The sequence below is a fragment of the Miscanthus floridulus genome, chromosome 12 (assembly GCF_019320115.1).
Source record: "Miscanthus floridulus cultivar M001 chromosome 12, ASM1932011v1, whole genome shotgun sequence".
In the NCBI taxonomy this organism is placed as follows: Eukaryota; Viridiplantae; Streptophyta; class Magnoliopsida; order Poales; family Poaceae; genus Miscanthus; species Miscanthus floridulus.
Genome location: NC_089591.1, coordinates 62,966,768 through 62,992,875, shown reverse-complemented (window position 1 = coordinate 62,992,875; position 26,108 = coordinate 62,966,768). Strand labels below are relative to the sequence as shown.

The window sequence follows — 26,108 nt, the reverse complement described above, 5'->3', positions numbered from 1 at the left end:
TCCATTAAAAACACACACGATTTCCACCAGAAAGAAATTGAGTTGTTTCATATAACAGTAGCACACGAATTCTACCACCATTAGATTCAAATCCAAGGGCTGCCCCTAAAAAATAAGAAAAAAAAACAGGAATCAAATCTAATGCAAGTCTAACAGCTTCTAACGAATGATCTTTCACAAAATATTAGAAAAAAATAAAATCCAAGAAATTACACCACGGTAATTCTAAAATTATATTCGATAGGTAGATGTAATTTATGTGCCAATGAAGAGTAAAATAGTATAGCCCAATAACTAAGATGAGAAAATGGCTCAAAAAATATATACCATATTATTATTTAGAAAAAAAATTACAAACTATTTCTATAGATTGCAGATATATCAAAGGGAAATATATGACAAATTGTTTAGAAAGAAACATATTTCACAAATTATTTTTACGGACTCCTAATCAACCAAGTTCTGAACTTTGGACTCCTAATCAAGTGATCAACACAAGCTTAGGTGGCAGGGTCCAATCGAATAATGGTTCCGGAGGCAATGACTAGGGTTCCTGCTGGGCGGCAAAACTGGAGAACCGATCATGGTCTTGTCGGAAAAAAACAGTTTGAGCTAGACAAAAGCCATGGGGAGTTCGGGACACATCATGGAGATCTGATGGACAGAAATAAACCGACGCAATGATCAGACGGACAGAAAATCGCGTGCTAGAGCCGGCGGAAACAACCGAGTGCCCTTTAGGCCAGTCTCAGTGGGGGTTTCATCTCACAGTTTTCAACACACCCATATTTTGGAAACAGTGCAGAAGAGTTTTATCCCCATGAAACTCTCTCTACTCCCATGAAACTTTTATCTTTTCTCTCTTCATCAAGACAGTGCCATGTCAGCATATTTAATGCCCATAAAACTCTATGAAATCCCCATTGAGACTGGCATTAGGAATTCTCTTTTGTTTTTGCGGTGCATAATAATGTGTTTCTCCGTTCGAGGGGGGCGTTTAATTAGCGGAAGTTTCTCATCAAACCAACGTCTGGACGTACGCTTCCGAGACCTTGCGTACGTACGCGGGGCATCAGTGCATCACGTACACGTACGGTTTGGGTAATAAGAGTATATCCCTTAGTTCCCTGCTTTCTTGTAGTTTCTACGGAGTAGTTTCTACGACGAACCTGGAAGAGTTCAGGTCGGGATGTCGGGAGCAAATTAAGCATATTAATTTTGAGCCCCTACAAATGGACTGTGCATGCGCCGAAAATGAAGCGGTCACTCGACAATGCAAGCCCGGTCAGTCCAGAAGTTGATAGCAACGTCGTCGACTGAGGACCTGCATGCAACGCCTGCTAATCATTTATTTACGAGTACATCAAGCAGCAAGAAAAGAGCCGGGAGATTTGTTTGTTTATTTTGTGATTTGTGTCAAGAGTCCATGGCCAGCGGACCGCTTCTTGCTTGTCATCCTGCCTCTGAATCTGCCAAGTCTGGCATGCGACTCTCTGCGAGCGGCATTGAGTACGTATGGTGTTGTGTTGAGTCTTGAGTCCAACGAATGGATCGTCGGATGCATGACCAAGCTCCTGGTCATCTCTTGATCTGCCAAGTCTCTGGCTGCCCACTGTGTGATGAGCTGCCGGTGGAAGCAACAAGGTTACAAGGCCCATGCTCGCCACGATAATAATAATAATGGTGTATGGCTGTATGCCGTTCCTGATCGGAAGACGCCGTGGATCGCATCATACCGCCACGTACGAACGGGTCGGCCACGACGACGCACGTACATATATACGGTCCACACGGCTCCACGCACGCGCCGTTTTTTTTTATCGAGATCAGCCTGCGGCGTGACGCGCGTGAGATATACCAACGCCTATATATATATATATATATATATATATATATATATATATATATATATATATATATATATATATATATATAACTACTATCCTGTAGCTGGCTACAGAATAACTTATTCTGTAGCCACTTTGAGTTATGATAATTACTATGTTAATTTACGAGATTATAGTAACTCCTTACTAAGTGGTTTAATATAACGTTATGGTAAATATCCCCATATGTTATAGTAACCCAACTATCGTAAATATGTATTGACATTATGGTAAATTAGTATATAAAATTATAGTAAATGGAGGTGGCTACAGAATAACTTATTTTGTAGCCGGCTACTGAATAGTCTCTCCCTATATATATATATATATATATATATATATATATATATATATATATATATACACACACACACACACACGGTAAGGCTATTCTACAGCTGGCCACAGAATAACTTATTCTATGACCACCTTGATTTACGATAATGTATGTACCAATTTACGATAATGACAATACACATTTACGATACATGGGTTAATATAATTCAAGATGATACTTACCATAATGCTATAGTAAATCACTTACGAGGGAGTTACCATAATCTCGTAAATTAATATAGTAATTATCGTAACTCAAAGTGGCCACAGAATAACTTATTCTGTGGCCAACTACATAACAGTACGAGTAAATCACTTATGAGGGAGTTATCATAATTTCATAAATTATTATAGTAATTATCGTAACTCAAAGTAGCCACAGAATAACTTAATCTGCGGTCAACTACAGAACAGTACGTGTGTGTGTCTATATATATATATATATATATATATATATATATATATATATATATATATATATATATATATATATATATGCCAATTCATGGTCCAAATTAAATCACGGCGTTTTTTCAACTCCTTTTTTTTGCCTTTATTTATCTGCTGCGCGCGACAGAGACAGGAGAGCAAAGGAGCATGTGGCGTCGGGTCGTACTCCATTCTCCATATGTCTTATTCGCTTGGCTGATAAGACATGATCGAAAGTATCGTTGCTAATTTATCGTGAGAGAAAAATATTGTTCATTGACTGAAAAAGTATAACTTACGAGCCAAGCGAACAGGACGATAGTAAATAGGTTGTCGCGCAACACAACAACTAGCTTCGTCGGTTGCTAGCTACAGTACGACTGCTAGTTCGTGGTCCGTGCTTTAATTTGAAGTCGTCCGCGGTCGAGGTATTGATAGGGCGTGGACGACCATCTTTTTTTTTTCAAATGGTCAACCTTTGAACTGAAGAAGAAGAATACACAGATGCTGCTACCGACTACTGCTCACGAGTAACAAAGGATATGATGCTACGTTGTGGCTCTGTTTCGGCTGATCGAGGCCTCCTCTTAATTGCAGTCACATTCTGTAAGCTTAGCATGAGACTTTCCAAACACTTGATCAGGATATGTGGACCAATCTTCCTCTCCCGTGGTATATGTGAACGAGGCACGCCGATTGACCGCACCTAGTTAAGCGCTGACTGGCCCAAGTGACGTGTCAGGCATAGTGGAAGAGGAGACTGTCAAAGCAAAACAGCAGCAAGTCAGCAACCGCCACGTACGCCGACATCGATTTTGACACGTGACGTGTCAGGCATAGTGGAAGAGGAGACTGTCAAAGCAAAACAGCAGCAAGTCAGCAACCGCCACGTACGCCCACATTGATTTTGACACGCACTCACTTCTCGAGGAGTCAAGCTCTTTTAACTTTGACCAAATAGATATACAAAAAAATATTAATATTTATAGTACACAATTAGTATCATTAGATAGATTATTGAATCTATATTTATAATAAACTTTTTTGAAGATACAAATGGTGTTAATAGTTTCAATAAATCTAATCAAAGTTAAGAACGTTTGACCGGCACAGAACCCAAAAGGACACTTATTTTGGGACGGAGGGAGTACTACGTGCTCGCTCTATTTCAAAGTAAGTGCACATCTCGTATTTCGAAGAATCAAACATTCTCAAGTTTGACTAAATTTTTAGAGAATATTATCAATATTTGTATTTTTAAATATGTTTATTACTATAAAAATATATGATGTAATTCATCTAATAATGATGTTTATTTAATATCATAAACATTAATATTTTGTATTATATACTTGGTCAAAGTTAGAATTTGTTAACTCCTCGAAGTGTGAGATGTACACTTATTATGGGATAGAGGGAGTATATAGTTTACTGCATACCAACTAATCAAATGCTATATACTCTCTAAGTCCCAAAATAAGTGTCATTCTCATTTCCGAGTGAGTCAAACACTTTCAACATTGGCCAAATATGTACAAGAAAATATTAATATTAATAGTACATAACTTGTATCACTAGATAGATCGTTAAACCCCTATTTGCATAATAAACTTATTTGGAGATACAAATGCTGCTAATATTTTATATAAGCTTAGTCAAATTTAAGAATATTTGACCAGCATAAATACCATAACGACGTTTATTTTGGGACTGGGAGAGTATACATTTTTGCTGGCCTATTATATTAGCTAATCACCAACTATTGTTGATGATCGATGAACACAGAGTAAACACACACAAAAATTATAAAAAAAGAGTATGTACGTATATGCAAACAAAGAAGAGCAATTCCAGCAGATTAACTAAAACCAATCCTTTTTTTATAACAAACAATAAAGAGGATCGAGTCTAAGAGCATTTTCAAGAGCCTTTCTAAATCTCACTCTCTAAATTATTATTTGAAAAGTCATTTGCATAAAAAAAATATTTTTTATATCTTTTTACTCTCCAATAGTTTTTCTATATCTCATGCGCTCTCTAGAGAGCCATTTTGTCTTCTATTTTTAGCTAGCGAAAAATCCAGAATATAAGATGGCTATATTTAGATGACCATTTAGAGAAGCTATTGGAGAGTAGTTTTTTCACAAAAATCTGTATTCCTAGCATTTAGGAAGTATAGAGAGTCTCTTGAAGATGCTTAAAAAAACATGCTCCACCTGATCCTTTTCAAATCCCTTTTACCTATTTTTTTCTCAATCTCACAAAATCTCCCTCCCTCTCTCTCCCCCTCAAACAAAGGGGATTGAGCAATAGTTTTTCTCGATCCCCTTTCTTTACCTTTACTCTCACTGCTATATGGGCCTCACGCGCCCCAGACCGGTGGGCTGCCATACTCTGCTCCCACAAGCTCCGTGTTGGCCACGCGCTGGAGAGCTTCGCGTCAGCCATGCGTGAGCGAGCTCCACGCCGTGCGGGCCGTTCGCCGACCACGAGCTGCACTACTCCCCGTGTCGATGAGCCCTGCTCTGCATCCGCACCTAGTGGGCACCTGCCGGTGAGCTCCTTGTCGACCCAGATGGCTGCACCCATGCCGGAAGAGCTCAGCGAGTCCTGGGCGTTGAGGAGATTCGAGAGGATAGAAGGAGATGCGAAATTTTATTGAGTGACTTCCATGTGGGCCCAATGTATGCCAGTAGGAAAGAGATGGAGTAATCTGCTGTAGCAAGAATCCCCTTTCCTCTTTAATTTTGTTTTCTCAATTTCCTATACTAATAATTTTTTTTAAAAAAAGAGAATATTCAATCCAATAGAGTTGCTCCAGCCGGATCGGCGGGATAAACACACAACAATTGAGAATTCTCAGGGCATCAAGCCTAGCTGCCTTTGTTCGTGTGGTAATCTTTTTTTTTCCGGGGCATGTGCCATTTCTTTTTGTTGACCAGGAATCTGATCCATCGACATCGGCAGAACGAAGATGGCCAACTTTCTTTCTGCATGCAACTGATACTGACGTTGCTGCCGGTCTCGGTCTGACTGTTTTGTCGCGTGAGGAGACTCAATTTTCAAAAAATATAAAACCCTTCAATACGATGTTGGATGAAGATAATTTTTATATGTAAATTGTAGACCTCGATGAGATCTACAACCTTATAGTTTTAATTTTTTTTTCATTTGAGGACAGTAAGATGCTCGAAAAAATAATATAAAATTTCAGCACCATAATAATCGCCTACTAGCGCTTGCCGCATTAGAGCACTAATATATTATTTGTATGGAGTTAAATGAAAATACTTTTTATACCAAAGTTGTAGCTCTCAATGAGATCTACAACTTTGTAATTTTGAGTTTTTTCATTTGAGGACGTTAAGATGCTCAAAAAAATAATATAAAATTTCGGCACCTCCCAAAAATAGAAAACCACTTTTAAAACCAGCCGAGGACCAAATTTGTCCGGTTTTGATAGTTGAAGGGTGTTTCTTAACCGGTTTCGTAGTTGAAGGTTGAAAATCGAACTTCGATGCGAGTTGAAGGTTGGAAAGTATACTTTACCCTTATTTTTATTAGTTCATCAGTATGTAGGAGTAGTTGCTAATAGCAACACCTGTTCTCTACTTGTGTGTACAGATTTATATCTAAGAACAGTTCAAAGCCTCCCATGCTCAACTAGTCGTGTACCAAGCAAAGAAGCGTTTGTTGCAATTGTTTCTACGGAGTAGTTTGGGTAATAAGAGTATCCCTTTGTTCCCTGCTTTCTAGTAGTTTCTACGACGAACCTGGAAGAGTTCAGGTCGGGATGTCGGGAGCAAATTAAGCATATTAATTTTGAGCCCCTACAAATGGACTGCATGCGCCGAAAATGAAGCGGTCACTCGACAATGCAAGCCCGGTCAGTCCAGAAGTTGATAGCAACGTCGTCGACTGAGGACCTGCGGGGCTGTTTGGATACTACCCTGACACAGACTGTCTGGCCTGGATGCTTCCTGGATGCTGCCTGTACGACGTTTGCTTGCAGCCCTGTATCCTTGCCTGGTCCAAGCATCCTAGGCACACAAAAACGATCGTCTGGCCACAAGCAACATTGCCTGTTTAGATTCCTTCACAGTTAATGAAGATCAAATTGCTTGGCAGATATTTCAAACCAAACAACATATCTGTGATATAGCATGAGCAGGCAAAACACGATGATTTAACAGGCAACATCCAGGCAGTCATTTTTCCCAGGCAACAACACCAGGGTTCCATCCAAACTAGCCCTGCATGCAACGCCTGCGCGAGAGCAGCATGTCAACTAGTAGCTCGGTGTTACTAATCATTTATTTACGAGTACATCAAGCAGCAAGAAAAGAGCCAGGATTCTTGTTTGTTCATTTTGTGTTTTGTGTCAAAAGTCCATGCCCAGCGGACCGGTTCTTGCTTGTCATTCTGCCTCTGAATCTCCCAAGTCTGGCATGCGACTCGCTGCGAGCAGCATTGTCAACTCAGCGACAAGCACGAGTATGGTGTTGAGTCCAACGGATCGATCGTCGGATCTCGGATGACCAGGCTCCTGGTCTCATGATCCGCCAAGTCTCCGGCTGCCCACTGTGTGATGAGCTGCCGGTGGAAGCAACAAAGGCCCATGCTTGCTCGCCATGAGTATACGCCGTGCCTGATCGGACGACGCCGTGGATCGCATCATACCGCCACGAACCGGTCGGCCACGACGACGTACCTACATAACCGTATATATGTCCAAGTATGATCTTTCATTATATGACTCTTTCATATGTTTCATATATTATGGGGTGAAGTATACCATACCATGGGACGCAGATAAATATGAATGCTTACCTTGTGTTCTTTCTTTTTCTTTTTTTTTCTCTCTTGTATTTTCTGTATTCTCATACATTTCATTCTTTTTTGCATGTGTCTGTTCATATTGTATTTATTCTATATGGGATATTGTCCCTTGTTGCAATTTGTATGGCAGATATGATCATTTCCATATAGTTTATGGGCCATTTAAACATTTTTTTGTATAAGTAAGGAACATAAGAAACAGAATTAGTAATTAGTAAATAAATAATCATGATAGCAATGTATAGTAATGAAGAAAAAGGGGGGTGCAAGTGAAAAATAAAAACATGGAAAAGGTTTAAAACACAGTCAGACATCATGTGAATAATTTTTTACTAAAACTGAATGCATCTATGAATATTTTTTACTAAAGCTAAATGTATCTATATCCATAGTTTGATATATTGAAAAAGTTTTAATCAATTATACTAAATATAAAAACTATTTCAACGTGTTCATTAGTAGCACTAAAGCAGTGACTACTGCAGCCGGCTACTGCTGGATAATTTAGGTTTCATCAGAGTTAAAATTAGATGTTGTAGCCGAGTAATTTAAGGAGAGGTGGAGCCGGATAATTTAAAACTTCTTGTAGTGATTTTCTAGGTTGAAATAATTCATTAGAATACAAAGAAAAGAGGTGCGTATATGTGAATTCAGATACGTGGCAACTATAGTCTACAGGTTCTTTTGGTGTTTATACGAATGCAGAGAGATGATAAAACTGAGATTTTGCTCGCTTCTAAAATATTTACATCTGAATGTACAAATTTCAGCATGTATATATTGCATAGTTCTATCCCTGTTTGTTATCTGGTTTATCTTAATCTGTATAAAAATTAAATCGTACTGCGTGCGGGATGAGCAGATCCTGGACACAGATTGTGGAATGGACGGCTATTTAGGCGACGTGGCCCAATCGCTGCTCGGGAATTGTCCGCAGGTTTCGTCAAGTAAAGATAAAGATAGGCTGTGTTTAGTTCACAAAAAGTTTCTCAAAAAATACTATAGTAGCCATTACATTGAATCTTACAATATGTGCATTGAGCATTAAATGTAGACGAAAAAAACTAATTGCACAGTTTGATTGAAAATCGCGAGACGAACACATGATTAAACACTAATTGCTAAATAAAAACGAAAATACTATAGTAATCAAATTCTCAAATTTCACGAACTAAACACAACACAGCCATAGTGCGTTGTCGCAGCAACGCAAGAGCTTTGTCGGTTGCTAGCTACACTACGATCCTAGCTACTACTAGTGCGTACGTGGAACGGTTACGGTCGTCGCCGGTGTTTGTGTGCTTTGAAAGTCGTCCGGTCGAGCTATTGATATGGCGTGGACGACGATCGTTTTTTTTTTCTTCAGATGGTCAGCCTTTGAAACTGAAGAATACACAGATGCTGCTACTGACTAGTACTGCTCACCACGAGTCACAACTCACAAAGGATGCTAGTTGCTAGGTTACTCGTTGCTTGTCCTGGGACAACTTGCATGCAGCCAAAAAAAGTTGTGGCTCTGTTTTGGCTGATCGAGGCCCCCTCTTAATTGCAGTCACATTCTGTTACAACCAAGCGTGTACTGTAGCGCTGTGAGCTTAGCTCAAGACTTTCCGAACACTTGAGGATACTGGATATGTCATGTCACCGTAAGAGCAGGTATAATAAAAGGGTTGTACGCTGATGTAGAGAAGATAGAAGATGAGAGAGAAGAGAAGCATTACAGCTAGCTTATGCACAAGAACAAAGAAGTTCTATGAAACAGACAAGTGGAATGTAAGCCAGCTAACTATTATACGAGTAGGCCGATAGAGATTTGTTGTAAGTTTCAGCCAGATGTATTATTAACCTTGCTCTAAATAGAAGGAGTTTCACTTTCCAGTGATGACTCTGACTCTGGAAGATCTATCTACTATATGAACAAACAACGAAACGGCGGCCACGCCTACGCCTCTTTATCCTCTATAGCTAATAAGCTATATAGGTTTTCTTGGCCAGTTTTATTTATCTATTTATTTTGCATACACGTCTGGCTTGATCAACCGGCCGGCTATCCTTCTCGCGTGTTACGATGATCAAAACTAGCTGCGCTGGCTGCTTGGCCATGCGGTCTGTAGTAAGCAGGACCAGTTCAGCATGCATGCATTAGCAACAAACGTTATTACACGTTGTAGGCGGCATCGCTGCAAAACAATAGACACGCATCCTGGTCTCTAGTCAAGCCAATCGATCCGGTCGACAGACCAGACCTGCACTTGTCCGCTAACCAATGCAAGGGCTGACCGGGGCGGCGGGGCCACAACAAAATCTGCCATGCAAGCAGTGCATAATCTTCCTCTCCTGTGATCTGTGGACGAGGCGCGCCGATTGACCGCACGTATGCTGACTGGCCGAACTCTCGTGTCAAAGAAAGTGGAAGAGGAGACTGTTAAGGGTCTCTGCCAGCGGTAAGCCGTCAGCGGCTAGTTAAATAGTGCTGACTGGCCGAACTCTCGTGTCAAAGAAAGTGGAAGAGGAGACTGTCAAAGTAAAGCAGCAGCAACGCAGCAACTTAACCGCCACGTACGCCGACATCGATTTTGACGTACTATTAATCAAGTATATAGTTTACTGCATACCAACTGATCAATCCTATGGGCGTGTTTGGGAGAGCGTTTGCTCAGCTTCTGAGCAAGATAAGCCAAAAAGCCCGCACAAACGCCTTGCGTTACGAGCCTGCCAGCGAACGCGCTTCCACGACTGACCGTCGCCCGCAACGCTTCCCAAATCGCGAGCTCGACCCCGCTTTTCCAAATCACGCAGGATTTTCCTCTCCCTGCCCCTCAGACCCGAGGCCCTCCCTCCTCTCCCCAGCATGCGCCCCCCGGCGGGACCGAGGCGGGCACGCGGCACCCCGGCGACCGCGACCGAGGCGGGTCTCCTGGCGGGCGCGCAGGGCCCGTCCCCCTCCTCCGGCAGCGCACGGGGCCCGTCCCCCTCCTCCGGCAGTGGCGCGCGGGGCCCGTCCCCCTCCTCCGGCAGATCCGGCTCCGGTGCAGCGGATCCAGCACGGGAGCGGCGGATCCGACTCCGGCGCGGCAGATCCGGCACGGGAGCGGCGGATTCGACTCTGACGACGGTCCTCACCTCCTCTTCTCTGGCTCGCCTCCCCTCCCCTCCGCCGGATCTGAAGGAAGGGCGCATGCGGCCCTCTCCTCCCCCTCGGCCGGCACCACCCCTTGAAGCACCGCCGGTTCCGTGCCAGGGGGAAGATGATGGTGGAGCCCGGAGGGGTGCCGCCTACCCACGCCGTGCTAGAAGGCGAGGAGGAGGAGGAGGAAGAGGAAGAGGACGAGGGAGCCAGCAAAGTCTCTAGGGGGTGGGGGGGCACTGTTGGAGGCAAATAATCAGGAAAGTCAAACGCCCAGTTTATTCAGACAGCAGATTCTCCAGATCGTGACTTATCAGATAAGCCTGCTCAGCTTATAAGCGAGACTCAGAAAAGCTCTCCCAAACACGCCCTATATATTCTCTGTCCCTGTGTCATTCTCGCTTCCGACAGGCTTTCAAGTTTGACTGAAAATATTGATATTTATAGTAGATAACTAGTATTACTAGATATATCGTTGGACCTATTTGCATAATAAGTTTATTTAGAGGTATAAATATTGCTAATATTTTATATAATCTTAGCCAAATTTAGAAACATTTGATCGGTATGAATATCATAGTGACGCTTATTTTGGGACCGGGAGATGGAGCCTGCATTTTTTGCAAGCTTATTATATTAGCTAATCACCGATTATTGCTAATGATTGATGAACACAGAGTAAAAACACACAAAAAAACTATAAAAAAGAGTATGTGCGTATATGCGGACAAAGAAGAGCAATTCCACTGGATTGACTAAAACCAATCCCCTTTTCCTATAACAAGCAATTAAGAGGATTGAGGCTAAAAAACTTGCTCTAGCTAATCCTTTTCAAACCCCCTTTACCTTTTTTTTTCTCAATCTCTCAAAATCTCCTTCCCTCACCCTCAAAGGGGATTTAGCACTAGTTTTTCTCAGTCCCTTTCATTACCTTTCCTCTCACTGCATATGGGCCCCACGCGCCCACGCCGACGGGATGCCGCACTCTGTGCCCACGAGCTCCTTGTTGCCCACGCGCTGGAGAGCTCCGCGCCGGCCATGCGCGAGCGGGCCGCACGCCAGCCACGAACCGCACTGCTCCCTGTGTCGACTAGCTCTCCTCTGCATCTGCATCGGGCGGGCGCCCGCCGGCGAGCTCCATGTCAACCTAGATGGCTGCACCCATGTCGGGAGAGCTCTGCGAGTCCTGGGCGCTGAGGAGATTCGAGAGGACAGAAGGAGATGCGACATTCTATTCAGTGACTTCCATGTGGGCCCAATGTTCTAGTAGATAGGAAACAGATGGAGTTTTTCTTTTACTTTTTTTTAAGGATGGCAAAAGATTTGCCGTAATTTTTATTAGACGAGGAAAGAAAAAAAAAGCAAGGAACAAGAATCCCATTTCCCTTTTAATTTTATTTTCTCAATCTCCTATATTAATATTTTAGAAAAAGTGGATATTCCATATGATAGAGTTGCTCTAGCCGGATCGGCGGGATAAACACACAGCAGTTGAGAATTCTCAGGGCATCAAGCCTAGCTGCCTTTGATCGTGTGGTAGTGTTTTTCCGGGGAAGGTGCCATTTGTTTTTGTTGACCAGGAATCTGATCCATCGACATCGGCAGAACCAAGATGGCCGGCCCTGTTCGGCTTATCTCATATTCAGTTTGTTTGGCTTTTTTTTTTCAGCCGGGACAGTGTTTTTCTCTCACAACAATTCAGCCAGAACAGTATTTTTCAGCCAATTTCAGCTAAATTTCGAACCAGCGAACGGGGCTGCATGCAACTGATACCGACGTTGCGGCCGGTCTCGGTCTGAGTGTTTTTTTTGAGCGAAGGTCTGAGTGATTTTTTTCCTTGGTTGAAACGAATTGTCTTTGAACGCAACGACTGTTGAAATCAAACTCATATGATTAGGTGTGCCTCGACTTTTCTTACTAGCTTTGTAGCATGCAGCTAGCATATGTAGTCATGCATAAGTTTTTTTTTGTTAAAGAAAGAAATATAATAACACAAGCAAGCACTAGCTAAGTACAAGTGCCTTTGTACTTGTTGTCCATGAGTTCCATCTGATGAAGTACTAAGTGAGAGCGAGTATATGTTATGCTCTGATTTATGAAAACATAATCTCATAATCACACGGAATATATTCAATCGGACTCCCGGACGTCCGATCTAGGGGGCTAGTGTCGGATGATGCCCGCGTGTAAGAGAACGAGCCTGTGCAGAGAGCGAGCGAGCGCTCTAGCAGCGTCGAACATGCAATCGAGCGTCTGAAAACTCTAGTTTGATTTTGGTGAATTGATGAAACCTTAGGTGCCAATCCTTTGCTCTAAGTGATCATGAGTTCGGTTAGCACTATTCCAAGTGGTGGAACAAATGGTGAAGATTATGATGGTGGTGATGGCCATGGTGATGATCAAGTGCTCGGGCTTGAAAAAGAAGAAAGAGAAAAACCAAAAGGTCAAGGCAAATATGATATTCATAGGAGCTCTTTGTTTTTGGTGATCAAGACACTTAGTGAGTGTGATCATATTTAGGATAGATAGCCGTAATATTAAAATGGATGAAACTCGTCGTGAAATGCTGTTATCAAAGTGTCACTAGATGGTCTAACTCATTGCATATGGATTTAGATTCTAGTGAGTGCTAACACCCTTGAAAATGTTTGTGAAAATATGTTAACACACGTGCACAAGATGATACACTTGGTGGTTAGCACATTTGATCAAGGGTGGCGAAGTTAGAGAAGTCGAGGTGCTGTCCAGTATGGACCGGACGCTGCACCGAACTCTGCACCGGTGTGTCCGGTCAGTGGTGCCGAGGCAGCGATGCTTAGGGTTTACCACCGGACGCTGGAGAAGAAAAGGATCATACGCGCAGGGCCTGCGTCCGGTCAGGTGATGACGTACGCTGACGTAACGTAGTGGTGTTGCCCAGAGAGGACCGGACTCGGGATTGTGTCCGATCAGGCTTGACCTGATGCGTCCGGTCGTGGAAATCCAGCTTTGGATGCTTACTGGAGTTGACCTGATGCGCGGTGGAGCAGCGTCAGTTGGAGGAGCGGCACATCCGGTCAGTGTCTCGGGGGCGCGGGCGCACCCGTGGGCTGGCGCGGCATCGGCGCGTCCGGTCGTCGTACCGGCGCATCCGATCTTCACTTAACCACGCGCGGGGAGGCATTTGACCGTTGGGATCTGACGACACAGGTTCAAAGCAGTGACACGTGGCGAGGATCCGAGGACCGGACGTTGGGGTGCTGTGTCCGGTCGTTTAACCGGCGCGTCCGATCGCCTCATGGAGGCAGGCAGTGAGAGCCTAACGGCTCTATTTCATGGGGGCTTCGATTTATGCCCCTTGGCCGGCTCTAGCTCTCTCTCTCTCTTGGCTATTTTTATTGACATAGCAACCTAGTGAGTTAAGCCAAAGTCCTCCCACTCATCTCCATCATTGATTCATCATCTTTATGAGATTGGGAGTGAATCCAAGTGCATTGCTTGAGTGATTGCATCTAGAGGCACTTGCTGATTGTGTTTCGCTGCGGGATTCGCTTGTTTCTCTTGGGGTTGTCGCCACCTAGATGGCTTGGTGCAGCGAGGATCGTCAAGCGGAGGAAGATGATTGTCTTTGGTTCCTATCATGGTGATTGTGAAGGAATCTTGACCTTTCCCCGGTAGAGAGCCAAAAGGTACTCTAGTGGATTGCTCGTGGCTTGTGTGATCCCCATCTTGTGTTGGTTGTGTAGCACCCGGTTGTGGGTTAGGCGTGTGATGCCTATTAGCGCATGAACCTCCAAGTGAGTGAATCGCCACAACGGGGACTAGCTTACCGGCAAGAAAGTGAACCTCGGTGAAAAATCTTATGTCATCATTGTCTCCGAGGATTTCTTGGTATTCATTGTGATTGATTGATTGATCATTGCTTGCCACGGCTGTATAACTTCACTACCTCACTCTTGTATTTACTTTTCTAGTGTAGGTAAGCTCTTTAGTGTAATTAGTTTTAAGAGTTAACTTGTGTCGTGTCTAGTGGTTAGTGAGGCTCTTTAGTTAGTATTTGAGAGCTCACTAACTTAGTGGTAGCGACTTAGCCTCTTTGTGTGAATTAGAGTTCATAGCTACTAGTATTGTGGATAGGAGGCTTGTATTTGTAGGAGGCTAACGGAACACTTACTTCGCCGTTTAATTATCTAACCACTTGGCTTAAGTGTTGTTGTAGATTTTTAATAGGCTATTCACCCCCTCTAGCCATTAGGACCTTTTAGTGCCCGAGCAACAGGCCTGGGCTGCTGGCCGCTTCCCGCTCGTATCCTATGTGCAACACCTGATCTACTTTTAAAACATCTAGATAGAACACATGCAACATATAAAAGAAGACAGATAAAACACTTGAAACATACGTTTGAAACACTCGCAAAAAAACACATGAAACTCACTTAAAACCATTGCTAACATACGCAACATCCAAATAAAATACTTGCAACATATGCGCAAAACATACGCAACATCCAGACAACACATATTTGCAACATACGTTTGAAAAATAGATAAAACATTGGAAACAGACACTTGCCACATATGTGTACAAACCATTGCAACATATGCAATATCCCAATCTACTTTTACAACATCCATCTGAAACACTTGCAACATACTATGAAACATCTGAAATACTTGAAATATACGCTTGTAACATGCTCTTTCAGTGCAACATCTCATTACTACTTGGGAGAATAATGGAGGCTTGTTGACACGGAACTCGACATGGAGAGTGGCGCAGAGGGGATGCCAGTGGGTGGGCAGATGTAGTGCCCGGGCGAGCGGCCCCAGCACTAGGGAAAGGCGAGCGGTGAGAGGGCGGCGTGGACGTGCGGTGAAATGGCGAGCGCTCGGTGAACTATGGTGGAGAGGGTGGAAGGCGGGCGGCAGCGCTCTGGTGCAGTGCAGAGAGGGAATAGCGGCCGGTCGGACCGGTGGAGAGCGCAGTGGCAGCGCGGCCACGGTGGAGCATGGCACGCCGGCGCGGGGAACTCAAAGCGAGTGCAAATGACGTTTGTGAGGACTGCTGAAGACAATAGCCGAACGAATAGAGTTGAGGAGAGCCTGGACATTCTAGTTGGGCTGTTCGGGCCATCGTAGCCGATGGCGCATTTAGGATATTCAATACGTAAGTAGTACATAAAAATCTTTTACCGTCAGTATCAAATGGTGTGTAATCCTAATTTCCTAAAAAAAAATCAGAACCGACAGCAGAAATCGCCTAGCACCATGCTCGGTTCGTCAGTCGATGGTAGTGAAAATGGTTTGGGCTCAGTTCTTTTCCAAAAACCGACGGTCCAAACTACGTTTGCACTGTCGGCCAAAATAAGAATCAGCGGTATAAATAGAATTTATAGTCAGCTATATTGACCGGCCAATATATAAAGACTTTAGCCTACAATTTATAATACAATCTTTTACGTGTAACTGACGGTAGAAATAACTTATGCCCTCAAAAGCAAAAACTAACATTAATGTCTTGAAATGCCTACCATGTCATGTACGCATATTTGAAATATTAAGCAATCTCAGTCGATGCTTCAGTCTTGCTTGTTAGTTTGGGCTTTGGGGCAACCCGATCGATTGTTAATAAACAATTAGTCAGCAATAATGACAAATTCCATGACCGATCCAGCAATTCTGTTTTTTTTTACTAGTGATGACGTTATCGGTTCCGTGCTTGACATGCCTATAGCGCTCTAGCACGTACCAGATCAAGGTTACCAGCGTTGACTAGAGTTTTCTTTACATATACATAATACACTGAGTCATATACTGGTGTCTACAGTTACCATATCAAGCACTAGTTTAGTTAATTTTGGCATCATTTTTATTAGTTCATCAGCTATGTAGTACTACTAGTTGCTAATAGCAACACCTGTTCTCTACTTGTGTAGATATCTATATCTAAGACCGCGATGCTCGCCGCATTAGCAGGGGAAGGAAACAAAGAACAGTTCAAAGCTTCCCATGCTCAACTTACACCTACGCTAGCTTATACGGGGTAGATAAGGTCTTGATGATACTGCACACTGCCCAATATAATACGTGTACCATGCAAAGAAGCGTTTGTTGCAATTGTTTTTACTCGAGAAAATTAAACGCGGTGAAAATAGATATGGTCGATCAGATGTAAAATGTGTATTAGTTGCAAACGTCCACACTGCCGAGTCAAAACATACTTGGGAAATTACAGATGAAAATGAATATAATATTTACAATCACTTATTTTCTCCGGGAAATTTAACTATTTATTTATTTTAAAAATAAACTTTATCATTGAAAGAATTATAAAAATAAAAACTTTTATATGACTCTAAGCTCGTCACTAATTAATAAAGCTTGGCATAGCTACTAAGTCATTCTATTAATTTATTTTTATTTTTTGGTAGCGCTAAATTAGCTTTAAGTGTTATACTGATCCTAGTTTTAGACAAGTTATATATTCATAATGGTGCATGTCACTGAATAAATCTACAAATACCATTTTGTGTTATTAGGCCAAAATAAAAAGTGCATGATTTTATAAGACAATAGCAAGGTCTCTTCTGCTGCCTTTGCACAGCTATATGTGACGTAAAATGAGCTTTTAGTAAAATGTTTAGAGAACGAAACAATACAGATGACTACAGAGTAGAATCCAAGAACTACATTAAACAATGCAAATTAACTCGAATTAAGTTACAATGTGGATTCCTATTAAAAATTCCAAATCCTTTGCTTATATATTCACTAGCATCGAATTATCTGCACGTATGCACCTCTCCTTATGTCACTTCGTATATAGTACGGAGTATAAATTAAATTCTCAAAAAATATAGTACAGATTAAATCTAGTAGTACTGCTGCTTCAGATTGTTTCTTCGTTTACGCTGTGCACCAGTATATATAACACAGGGCATTCGCATTTGGCTTGTTTAGGAGGAGGATGGTAGGCCCGATCCCCTTGGATTGGAATGGAAATGAACCGACTTTCCTTAGCGATCCAAAAGGATTAGGTTAAATCCCGCCTATCCAAACACGGCTGTAATCAAGTAACGGTAAGCTGGGGAAAACCCAACGCCCGGTGGGGCGACTGCGGCGAGAGCAGCGGCATGGTGCCGAGCAATGCCTCCCAGTACTGCTCCCAGTTCCCGCTCGACGGCGTCATGGGGAAGTTCCCCACAGCACCCGATCCCGTCTCTTCCGTAGGAGACGACGTCACCGTCGACGAGGCGGTCCTTATGGTCTCGCGCGTCGACATGGACGACGACTGAGAGGCGGAGGACACCTGGCCCTGGGACGACGACGAATAAGCAGGGACCTCATCAACAATCTTCACTTCCTTTTTCACCACAAAGAGCACCTCGACGTCGTCGTCGTCGGGGTCCTCCACCAGCAGCTGCTGCCGCTTCCTCTTGTTCGTCGCGGTGGCCGTGGCTGCCTTCGTCTTCGCCGGAGCGGGTGGCGGCGGGGCCCAGAAGTCCGCGCCGCGGGTGCCGACGTCGTTGGGGAAGTTGAGGATGGCCTTGGCGCCGCGCATGCGGAACGCGGCGCGGTCGTAGGCGCGCGCGGCCTCGATGGGCGTGTCGTACGTGCCGAGCCACACGCGCGAGCCCCGGCGCTTCGGGTCGCGGATCTCCGCCGCGTACTTGCCCCAGGGCCGCTGCCGGACGCCGCGGTACTTGCGGAAGTCCTCCACGGCCTCGGCCGCGGCCGCGGCCGCCGCCGCCGCTGCCAGCTGTGCGGCGGCGGGCGCTGTTCCTGCCGCCGAAGCGTACGGCCTCGGGGGCACGGCGATGGTCAGAGGCTGCCTGACGGGGGATGAGGGCTCGCTTCCAGACGCTATTATCACCGGTGGCGCTGGCGGCTCCTGCTCCGGGAACACCGGCGCCGCCTCGCCCATGTACTCGTTGGTCGGGTCCATGTCGATGTACCCTTGCTGCTGCGGCGGCGGGGGCAAGAACGGCATGGGCTCGAATTCTGGTTGAGGTGGCAGGACCGGGAAGGTGAGGTCGTCGTCGACATCTACAGTGCTATGCACGGGGTCGCCGCCGCAACCACTGCCGAGCAGGTGCTCGCGGATGAAATCGAGGGCGAATCCGTCGGCGTCTCCGGTGAAGGCCATGTCCGCTTCTAGTTGTAGCTGGTGATGTCGAGGAGAGGTGTCACGAGAACTGGGACGCTCTGGGTCTCGTCTCGGTGGCAGCTCCAGCTACAGGTGGCCCGCGTGTTGTGCTGTGCGAGTCTGTTTCTATGCTGTGCTGTGCGAGGACAAAAGTTGGGGCGGTGCTCCGTATTTATAGGAGAGGCAGAGAAAACAAAGGAACTTTCTGATGCGGTGAATTATTTGAGCTCCCTTGTAGTAGACTGGTTCTACTCTGTTCGGTCGTATAATCTATGTATTATTATAAACTTTGATTCTCCTGGTCTAACGAGTTCGTCTGGACCTGTTGATCAGACTTGAGATCAACTGAGGTAGCTTCGCGCGACTGAGCGTACGTCTCTGGTTAGCTGCCTCTTTCGGTTTTCGCCACAGTTTCGAAAATGTGTGACTGCACTCTGCAGGAAGAAAAATCAAGCTGTAATGGCTCATGTCTTGTTCCATGGAATTGGAACATATTCCAAAAGGAATTGAAATGGGTCGTGAGTTAAGTTCTTGAAATTAGAATTTATGAACATAGGGGAAACTCTACCCACTCTATGATGTGGCTCATTGTCACCGATTAGATCGACAAAACGGGTCAAGCAGCTATGTCATCATCAGAGAGATAAAGATGACGTGGCTCAATATTAGCCCTCTACTCTAGTGACTAAAAGTGAGGCACATCATATCATAGGCTAGGTAGTTTCCATTTTCTGTTCGCAAAGTATTTTTAGTAATTTTTATGTTAATAAAGTCAGAAGTTCATAATTTAGAAGCATATATCTTTTGCGTGATTTAGAAGCATATGTATAGCACTTTCGGATATTTATGTATTATGACAAAGGTAGCTAATTTAGATGAAGATATTGGGGTCACTTTAGATTATTTTTAACAATGGCAAATATAGATAATATAGATCCAAATTTAGGGGTATATTAGTTTTTTTAAATAGTATAGGTTGATAATTTAGATGATGATTTATGGGATTACTTCATAATAGCATAGGTGGATAAATTAGATATAAATTTAGGGGTATTAATTTTGACTTAGGGAACAGCCTGGCTGACCGAGTGGTCAGTGCAGGCTTAGTACCTCCCCCTTAGGGTGGTCAGAGTTCGAGTTCTAAGGGACTCACTTTTTATTTGTGGCTTTGGCCACAATGACCAAGGCGGAAAAAAAACTCCCTCGTCTGCTCCACATCCAAAGCACAGGTCTGTGGGCAGCTCATCTCATGGAGTTATGGTGCCACTGTTTATGGGTGGGGCAGAGGTTCGTGGGGTTTCTCGATCTGCGTGAGAAGATATTTTTCTTAAGCCGCAATACCAGGGGTTGTCTAGCCACCACGGATAAGTTAATTTTGACTTAAATTTTATAACGACAATTGTCGGACTTTTTTTTGGAAAATTAAACAAATTCACTGACAATCAATGTCGCTGATGATTGGAATCTACTCATTTGATGGGCAGGTGCCTATGATTTTTATGTGAATTTCTAGAATTAATTCTATGTCTTGTGACGGTTAACTTAGAATGAGGGTTTTATGAGCATTAAATAAGTCGATGTGGCATAGTATTAATGAAGAGATATATGATAAAAAATTCATGGGATGAAATGAGTTTCATAGGGATAAAACTTATCTACAGTATTTTTGAAAGGATCAAGATGCCCAAGAGCGGGGTGAATTGGGCTAATTCTAAATTTTTGTAATACTTAAGTCCTACACTTAGCCCATTTCACCCCTTGTGCCTAAAATATGTTTTTATTATTTTTCCACACAAAAGTTTTGTACCCTAGGTTCCAATCTTACTCTAGCATGGCAATTCTAGGAATTTAAAGACATGAAATGAATTGCTCAAATGTAAATGCTCAAAGTAAAGAGAGAAAAAGGAACACATCGATGCTTTCTGAGGTATCAGAGAGTCGCCACTCCCCAATAGTCCTCGTTGGAGCATCCGCGCAAGGGTGTAGATCCCCCTTGATCTGCGCAAAGATCAAATGCTCTCTACGGACTGATTCTTGGACACTCTGTCATGGTAAATTGCCCACAACCGCTCACAACATGACTTGGGTCATCCACAAGCTCCGCCGAATGATCACCAAGCTTCTAATCACCACCGAGCCATCTAGATGATGGCGATCACCAAGCCCATCACCAAGAGTAATAAGCACAAACTCCCACTTGACCAAAACAAGCCTAATGAGAAAGGTGGATGCACACTTGCTAATCTCTATGCACTAATGAGGTCCTTAATCTTAGATTATCAAATCTCAATCACCTCACTAGGCTCTTGCTCTCCCTTGCACTCCAAAGATATTTCTCAGTTGAACAAATGGGCAAGAGACCTTTTATGGATGAGTGGAGTAAGTATTTATACCCCCTCATTCAAGACATAACGTTTGGAGGCTGAGTCATCACTCTACGAGATGACCGGACGCTCTAGTCAGGGTGGCTAGATGCTCTGGTCAGTTGTACACGCCACTATGTCAGAGAGAGCCGTTAAGTTCTAACCGGACTCTGACCAGCGTCCGGTCAGCACCCACCGGACGTGTCCGGTCAAGAAAGAGCCTTTCTAGAACCTCTCTAGAGTGGACCAGACGCAGGCACCCTAGCGTTCGGTCAGCACCTCCACTTAGCGTCCGGTCAGTACCAGACGACTGCAGTTAATTGACCGGACTCTGACCAGCGTCCGGTCAGCACACATTAGACGCGTCCGATCAAGAAAAAGCCTCTGTAGAACCTCTCTGGAGTTGACCGAACAAAGGCATCCTAGCGTCTGGTACTCCTCCACTCAGCGTCTGGTCAGTACCAGATGACTGCAGTTGATCAAATAAACTAACCGGACTCACCCTCCAGTGTCCGATCACAACCAGATCGGCATCCGGTCAGTTATTTGACCCTTCCTTCACTTCCAACTCGAAATCCTACGTGAATAAAGTTGGCTCCAATTGGTCTTAGGGTTATTCCTGAGCTACCTAGTGCTAGGTTTGATAAGTGTGCACCGCACCTAACATGCTAGACTCACCTAGGTCAAGCTACTAGTCCATACCCCCTTAATAGTATGGCCAAAGGAAAGACAAAGTCCTAAACTACTCTAAGTGTCTCTTCCACTCCAAATGACACTTAGAACTAGCCGTCCTTAACCTTGTCGTTCATCCTTTAAAAACCGAAACGAATTCCATCGATGGGGGCATGAAAACCATAATTACCCAATCAATTGCCATTACCATGACTTAACTCAAATTGCCTCTGCAAAACACATGTTAGTTATAGTAATCTTGTGTCGTCATTAATCACAAAACCCAACTAGGGACCTAGATGCTTTTAATCTTCCCCTTTTTGGTGATTGATGACAACACAACCTCGAGTATGTAAAAGAGATGAGTGAGGTTTTCAAAATACTTGGTTCATATAAGCTTTTGACAATAAGAACAAAGGGGTTTGACATGCTTATATGACCCAAGCCAACATGGTGTACTCAAAAGATATGAATTAAGCATGAGTACATGAAGTAAAGCTCATTTGAATCGGAGTAAAATGCGGAAGCAAAGCAAATGAGCATAATCCAAGTGACATGACATATATATATATATAACAATGTAGAGAGCACACATGTCACATAAGTCTCACCATCACATGTATATAATGCAATGCATGAAAGTAAATGTGAATGCATAAAGTATCACACATAGAAGACCAAAATAATCAAATCGAGACCATCTCACACGCTCCCCTAGATCTAACATACTCGCTCCCTCTCCCCCTTTGGCGTCAAGCACCAAAACCTAAGGGTCGAATGGCAGGATGGGAGCAGTCGAGTCAGGCACCGAGGTGCGCTGAGAGATCTAAAACTGAGCTGCATCATCCTCTAACCCTGAACTCTGAGCGGTCTAACCCTCTGTAGCTGGAAGTGAAGGTGAAGCGATCGAGGTCTGCTCAAAAACTGGTGTGGCCTATGACTCTAGAGGTGTCACTGTAGGAAGTGGAGCCACATCGGCCTCTGTTGCTGTCGCTGAAGCCTCAAGTGTAGGATTGACTGTCTAAGGTGGCTCGGATGATGCAACAGACGACGAAATCATCTCGGTAGTCCTAGTAACTATGGAAGAGATAGGGACTCACAACTCTAGAGGTATAGGCTACACTGTAAGCTCACTGAGAGTAGTGCTGAGACTCATGGAGACTGGGGTGTCCATCACTAACATTAAAGAACTCTGAGATAGAGTGAAGCCCATAACAATAGGAGTAAAGTGCGAACCCCGCATAGTCACCGGTGAAGCAAACCACTAGGACACCTGCTCTATAGGTGAGGCAAACTAAGTAGCTGGTTGTCCCTGACTCTGAAGCCCACTGGACTGTACAGTTGGAGTCACTAGAGTGGTGGTGGTAGGCTGGCCTATCTGAGGTGTAGACTGCTGAGGAACAACCCCAATAGTAGTGAATACATGCTGCATGAAGCCAAGTAACGTCTGCTAAATCATAAGGTGCTGCTGCTGCATGGCCTGCTGCTGCCGTTGAAACTCATCCTATTGTGCCTGAACATGAGCAAGTGCAGCTGCGGTCACCTATGCCAAGCGTGTCTGGTCCTGTCTCATCCGCTCAAGTACTGCTAGAAGTGCTAGGTCAGTCTGTGGCGGCTGTGGTGGAGCTAAGCTAGAGCCACTGGCCTCTCTGTCATGCGGTCAAGGAGCCATCTGTAGAATCTGTTGATAGTCATCATCTGAGCTATCACTCGGGCTGCTCTTGACCTCATCCTCCTACTGAGCATCAAGCTGCTCATCCTCTATCACTGCAATGCCCCTTATGATCTTATCTTGTTGAGCTGTTGTCTCTGGACCTCTAGGCAATGGCTCGGCTGGCGAGGTGTCCTCGCACGGCTGTGACGTAGCATCTGACTCATGTCATACTATGGAAACTCAGTGGTAGCACATGTCCACTCTGCCAATGTGTCTAGGGACTTGTGTGAAACTACCTTTCTAAGTAGGAAAGTGATCCAATGAGCATAAGGCAGCTAACGATGACCTCTGAATCCCTTTGCTAGTGTATCCTCCATCTCTGAAGGCATCACATCCCAAATATCAAAGATAGTCTGAGACACTAGGTAATACACTAGCCATAGCTGAATTAGAGTCAGGCCCTCATGGTAGCCCATCCTCGAAAGTAGTGTCCTCCTCATAACAACATCAAGAAGCCAAGCTGTAGGTGTAAGATCAAGTGGTTTCCTGCTTGACCCCTGGCCAAATGGCTCTATGAAGTATGGTCTAACAAGATCTATAGGTGGCACACGTCCACCGTGAGGGCATCTCGGAGGATCTGTCTGTCCATAGCATACCTCATGAAGGCGAATAGGTGACTCTGGAATCCTTAGTATCTCTCTGACCCTCGAGCTCTGGAGCTTGTAGTCACGATCTCTAAAAGCAAAGTGAATAAACCTATGCCTCGGGTCAATCCATAGAGAGGAGTAGAACTCACGAACCCATGATGGAACATAGCGACCAGTCCATCCAAGAAGATCTGTCAAGTCTAGTAGATAAGAAAGATGAGGATGGATCTGCTCGCCTGTAGCTGCAACAAGAGACTCTATGGAGCAGATCCGCTAAGATCTAAAAGCAACATCGCTGTTGAGATATGCATTATAGAAGTCCTCTTGCAATATAGTGTAGAAGTGCTCTGAGGCACGCTCATCCCGCCTCGGTGGAAACCAATCCTCAAACTATACAAACCGTAGCTACTGCACCTGTCTAGATGTAGCTGCCCTCAGGCAATGTTTTCCTAAATGGTAAACGGTCTTTACACGGTCGCCCTTTGTTTAGCGTTTAGGTTGTTTACACGGTGTTTAAACAAAGTTAAACGGTCTAAACGGATTTGTACTTTTAAAAAAATACATATAATTATATATGTGCAAGTAAAAAATCAAGTATTCTAGCATTTATACATATTTATCTGAGTAAAAATCAATTATTTTGGCATGTATATATATTTATACATGTGAAAAGAACCAAATATAGATATTTATGCATGTAACATATCAAGTGTACACATTTATAAATATAATAAACTTAAGTATACAAATTTATCCATACAAAACTAAACTAAATTTACCTCGTGTTTGTCTAAACGGTCGTTTAAACAACTGTGTAGCCCGTTTAATGCTGTTTATCTCCGTTCCGTTTAGACCATTTTCCCTATTTTTTACCGTTTAAACGGTCAACCGTTTAATTTCCGTTTACCCCCTAAATAAAATAGTTTACCACCGTTTACCGTTTGCTGGCCATTTAGGCGAACATTGCCCTCAGGTCAAGGTGTACCATCGGAGGTGGACCCTATGGTCTAGGAGGTGGACGAGAACCCTGCCTCTGTGTCTAAGGCCTCGGTGACACCTGAGTGCGTGTGTGACTAGAGCATCGAAGCTGTGGTTGTGCTGCCTGCTCTGCCTCCTCAACCTGCTCTCCCTGCTGAACGTCCTCTGTCTACTCTGCCGACTATGTCTGCAGCTTAGTCACCCCCTAAGTCTGACTCTCATCTGGACGAGAGACCTCTGGAGCATCCTCTAAAGAGACACGCCGTCCTCCAAGCATGATAGTCCCGAGTGGACTACCAAAACTAGTCTCAATCCTCTCGATGGTGGACCTCTGAGCTGGTGACAACTGATCGCCTAGGCGAATGCCACCCCTAGATCCACCTCTCTATGCATGCTCTGCGGCAGCTACCACTGTTGCTGCTATCTCTGCCTCAACATTATCTCTCTTGCGCTTCTTCTTTATAGTCATTTTTGCCTTTCCTTTTTGCTGAGCAGTCAGGCAAGGCGGAGGCCTTGGATCCTCATCACTAGGATCACCCCTGGCATCTTTGCTATGTGCCATCTCTGAAGCTGATAAGAACCACTAACACTCAAGAGGCTTGGCCTCAATCCGTACTCGCGGGCTTGGCCCCAAGTAAAACTGCCACTATCAATTCAACCACAAGAGCACCATTGACTCGCTGCACGATGGAATAGATAGGAAATATAAATAATCACTATATTCATCTAGAGGTGAGAAACCCTAAGAAGCAAGCAGTAGATGAGAAATTGAAATCTCTAGCTTGCTACCTGATGAAATCCAATGATTCGATGACCGACAAGCAAAGGAGAGGATCATGGGGCACCACTCAGGATCGGCAAGGTTATGCCTAGGGATAGGGTTCTAGCGCTTGGACAGAAATCACGACAGCACAGTCATGATGGCACGGGCATGGCGACGTAGGCATGGTGCGGTGGTGGCATAGCCTGGGTGTGGTGGAGCAGAGTAGCATGGTAGTGGGTGAAGGTGCAGGCACAAGCGCGTCATAGGTGAGGCAGGTGTGGGCATGAGT

The 26,108-nt window shown here is 44.2% G+C and overlaps 1 protein-coding gene across 1 annotated transcript; it reads right to left on the bottom strand.

The window, feature by feature from the left end:
• Positions 1-17,665: 17,665 nt before the first annotated feature.
• On the bottom strand, positions 17,666-18,811 carry LOC136498629 (ethylene-responsive transcription factor 6-like). Its single transcript, XM_066494518.1, has one exon. The coding sequence runs from the start codon at positions 18,740-18,742 to the stop codon at positions 17,666-17,668; it is 1,077 nt and encodes a 358-aa protein (XP_066350615.1). The 5' UTR covers positions 18,743-18,811.
• Between the last annotated feature and the right edge of the window lie 7,297 nt (positions 18,812-26,108).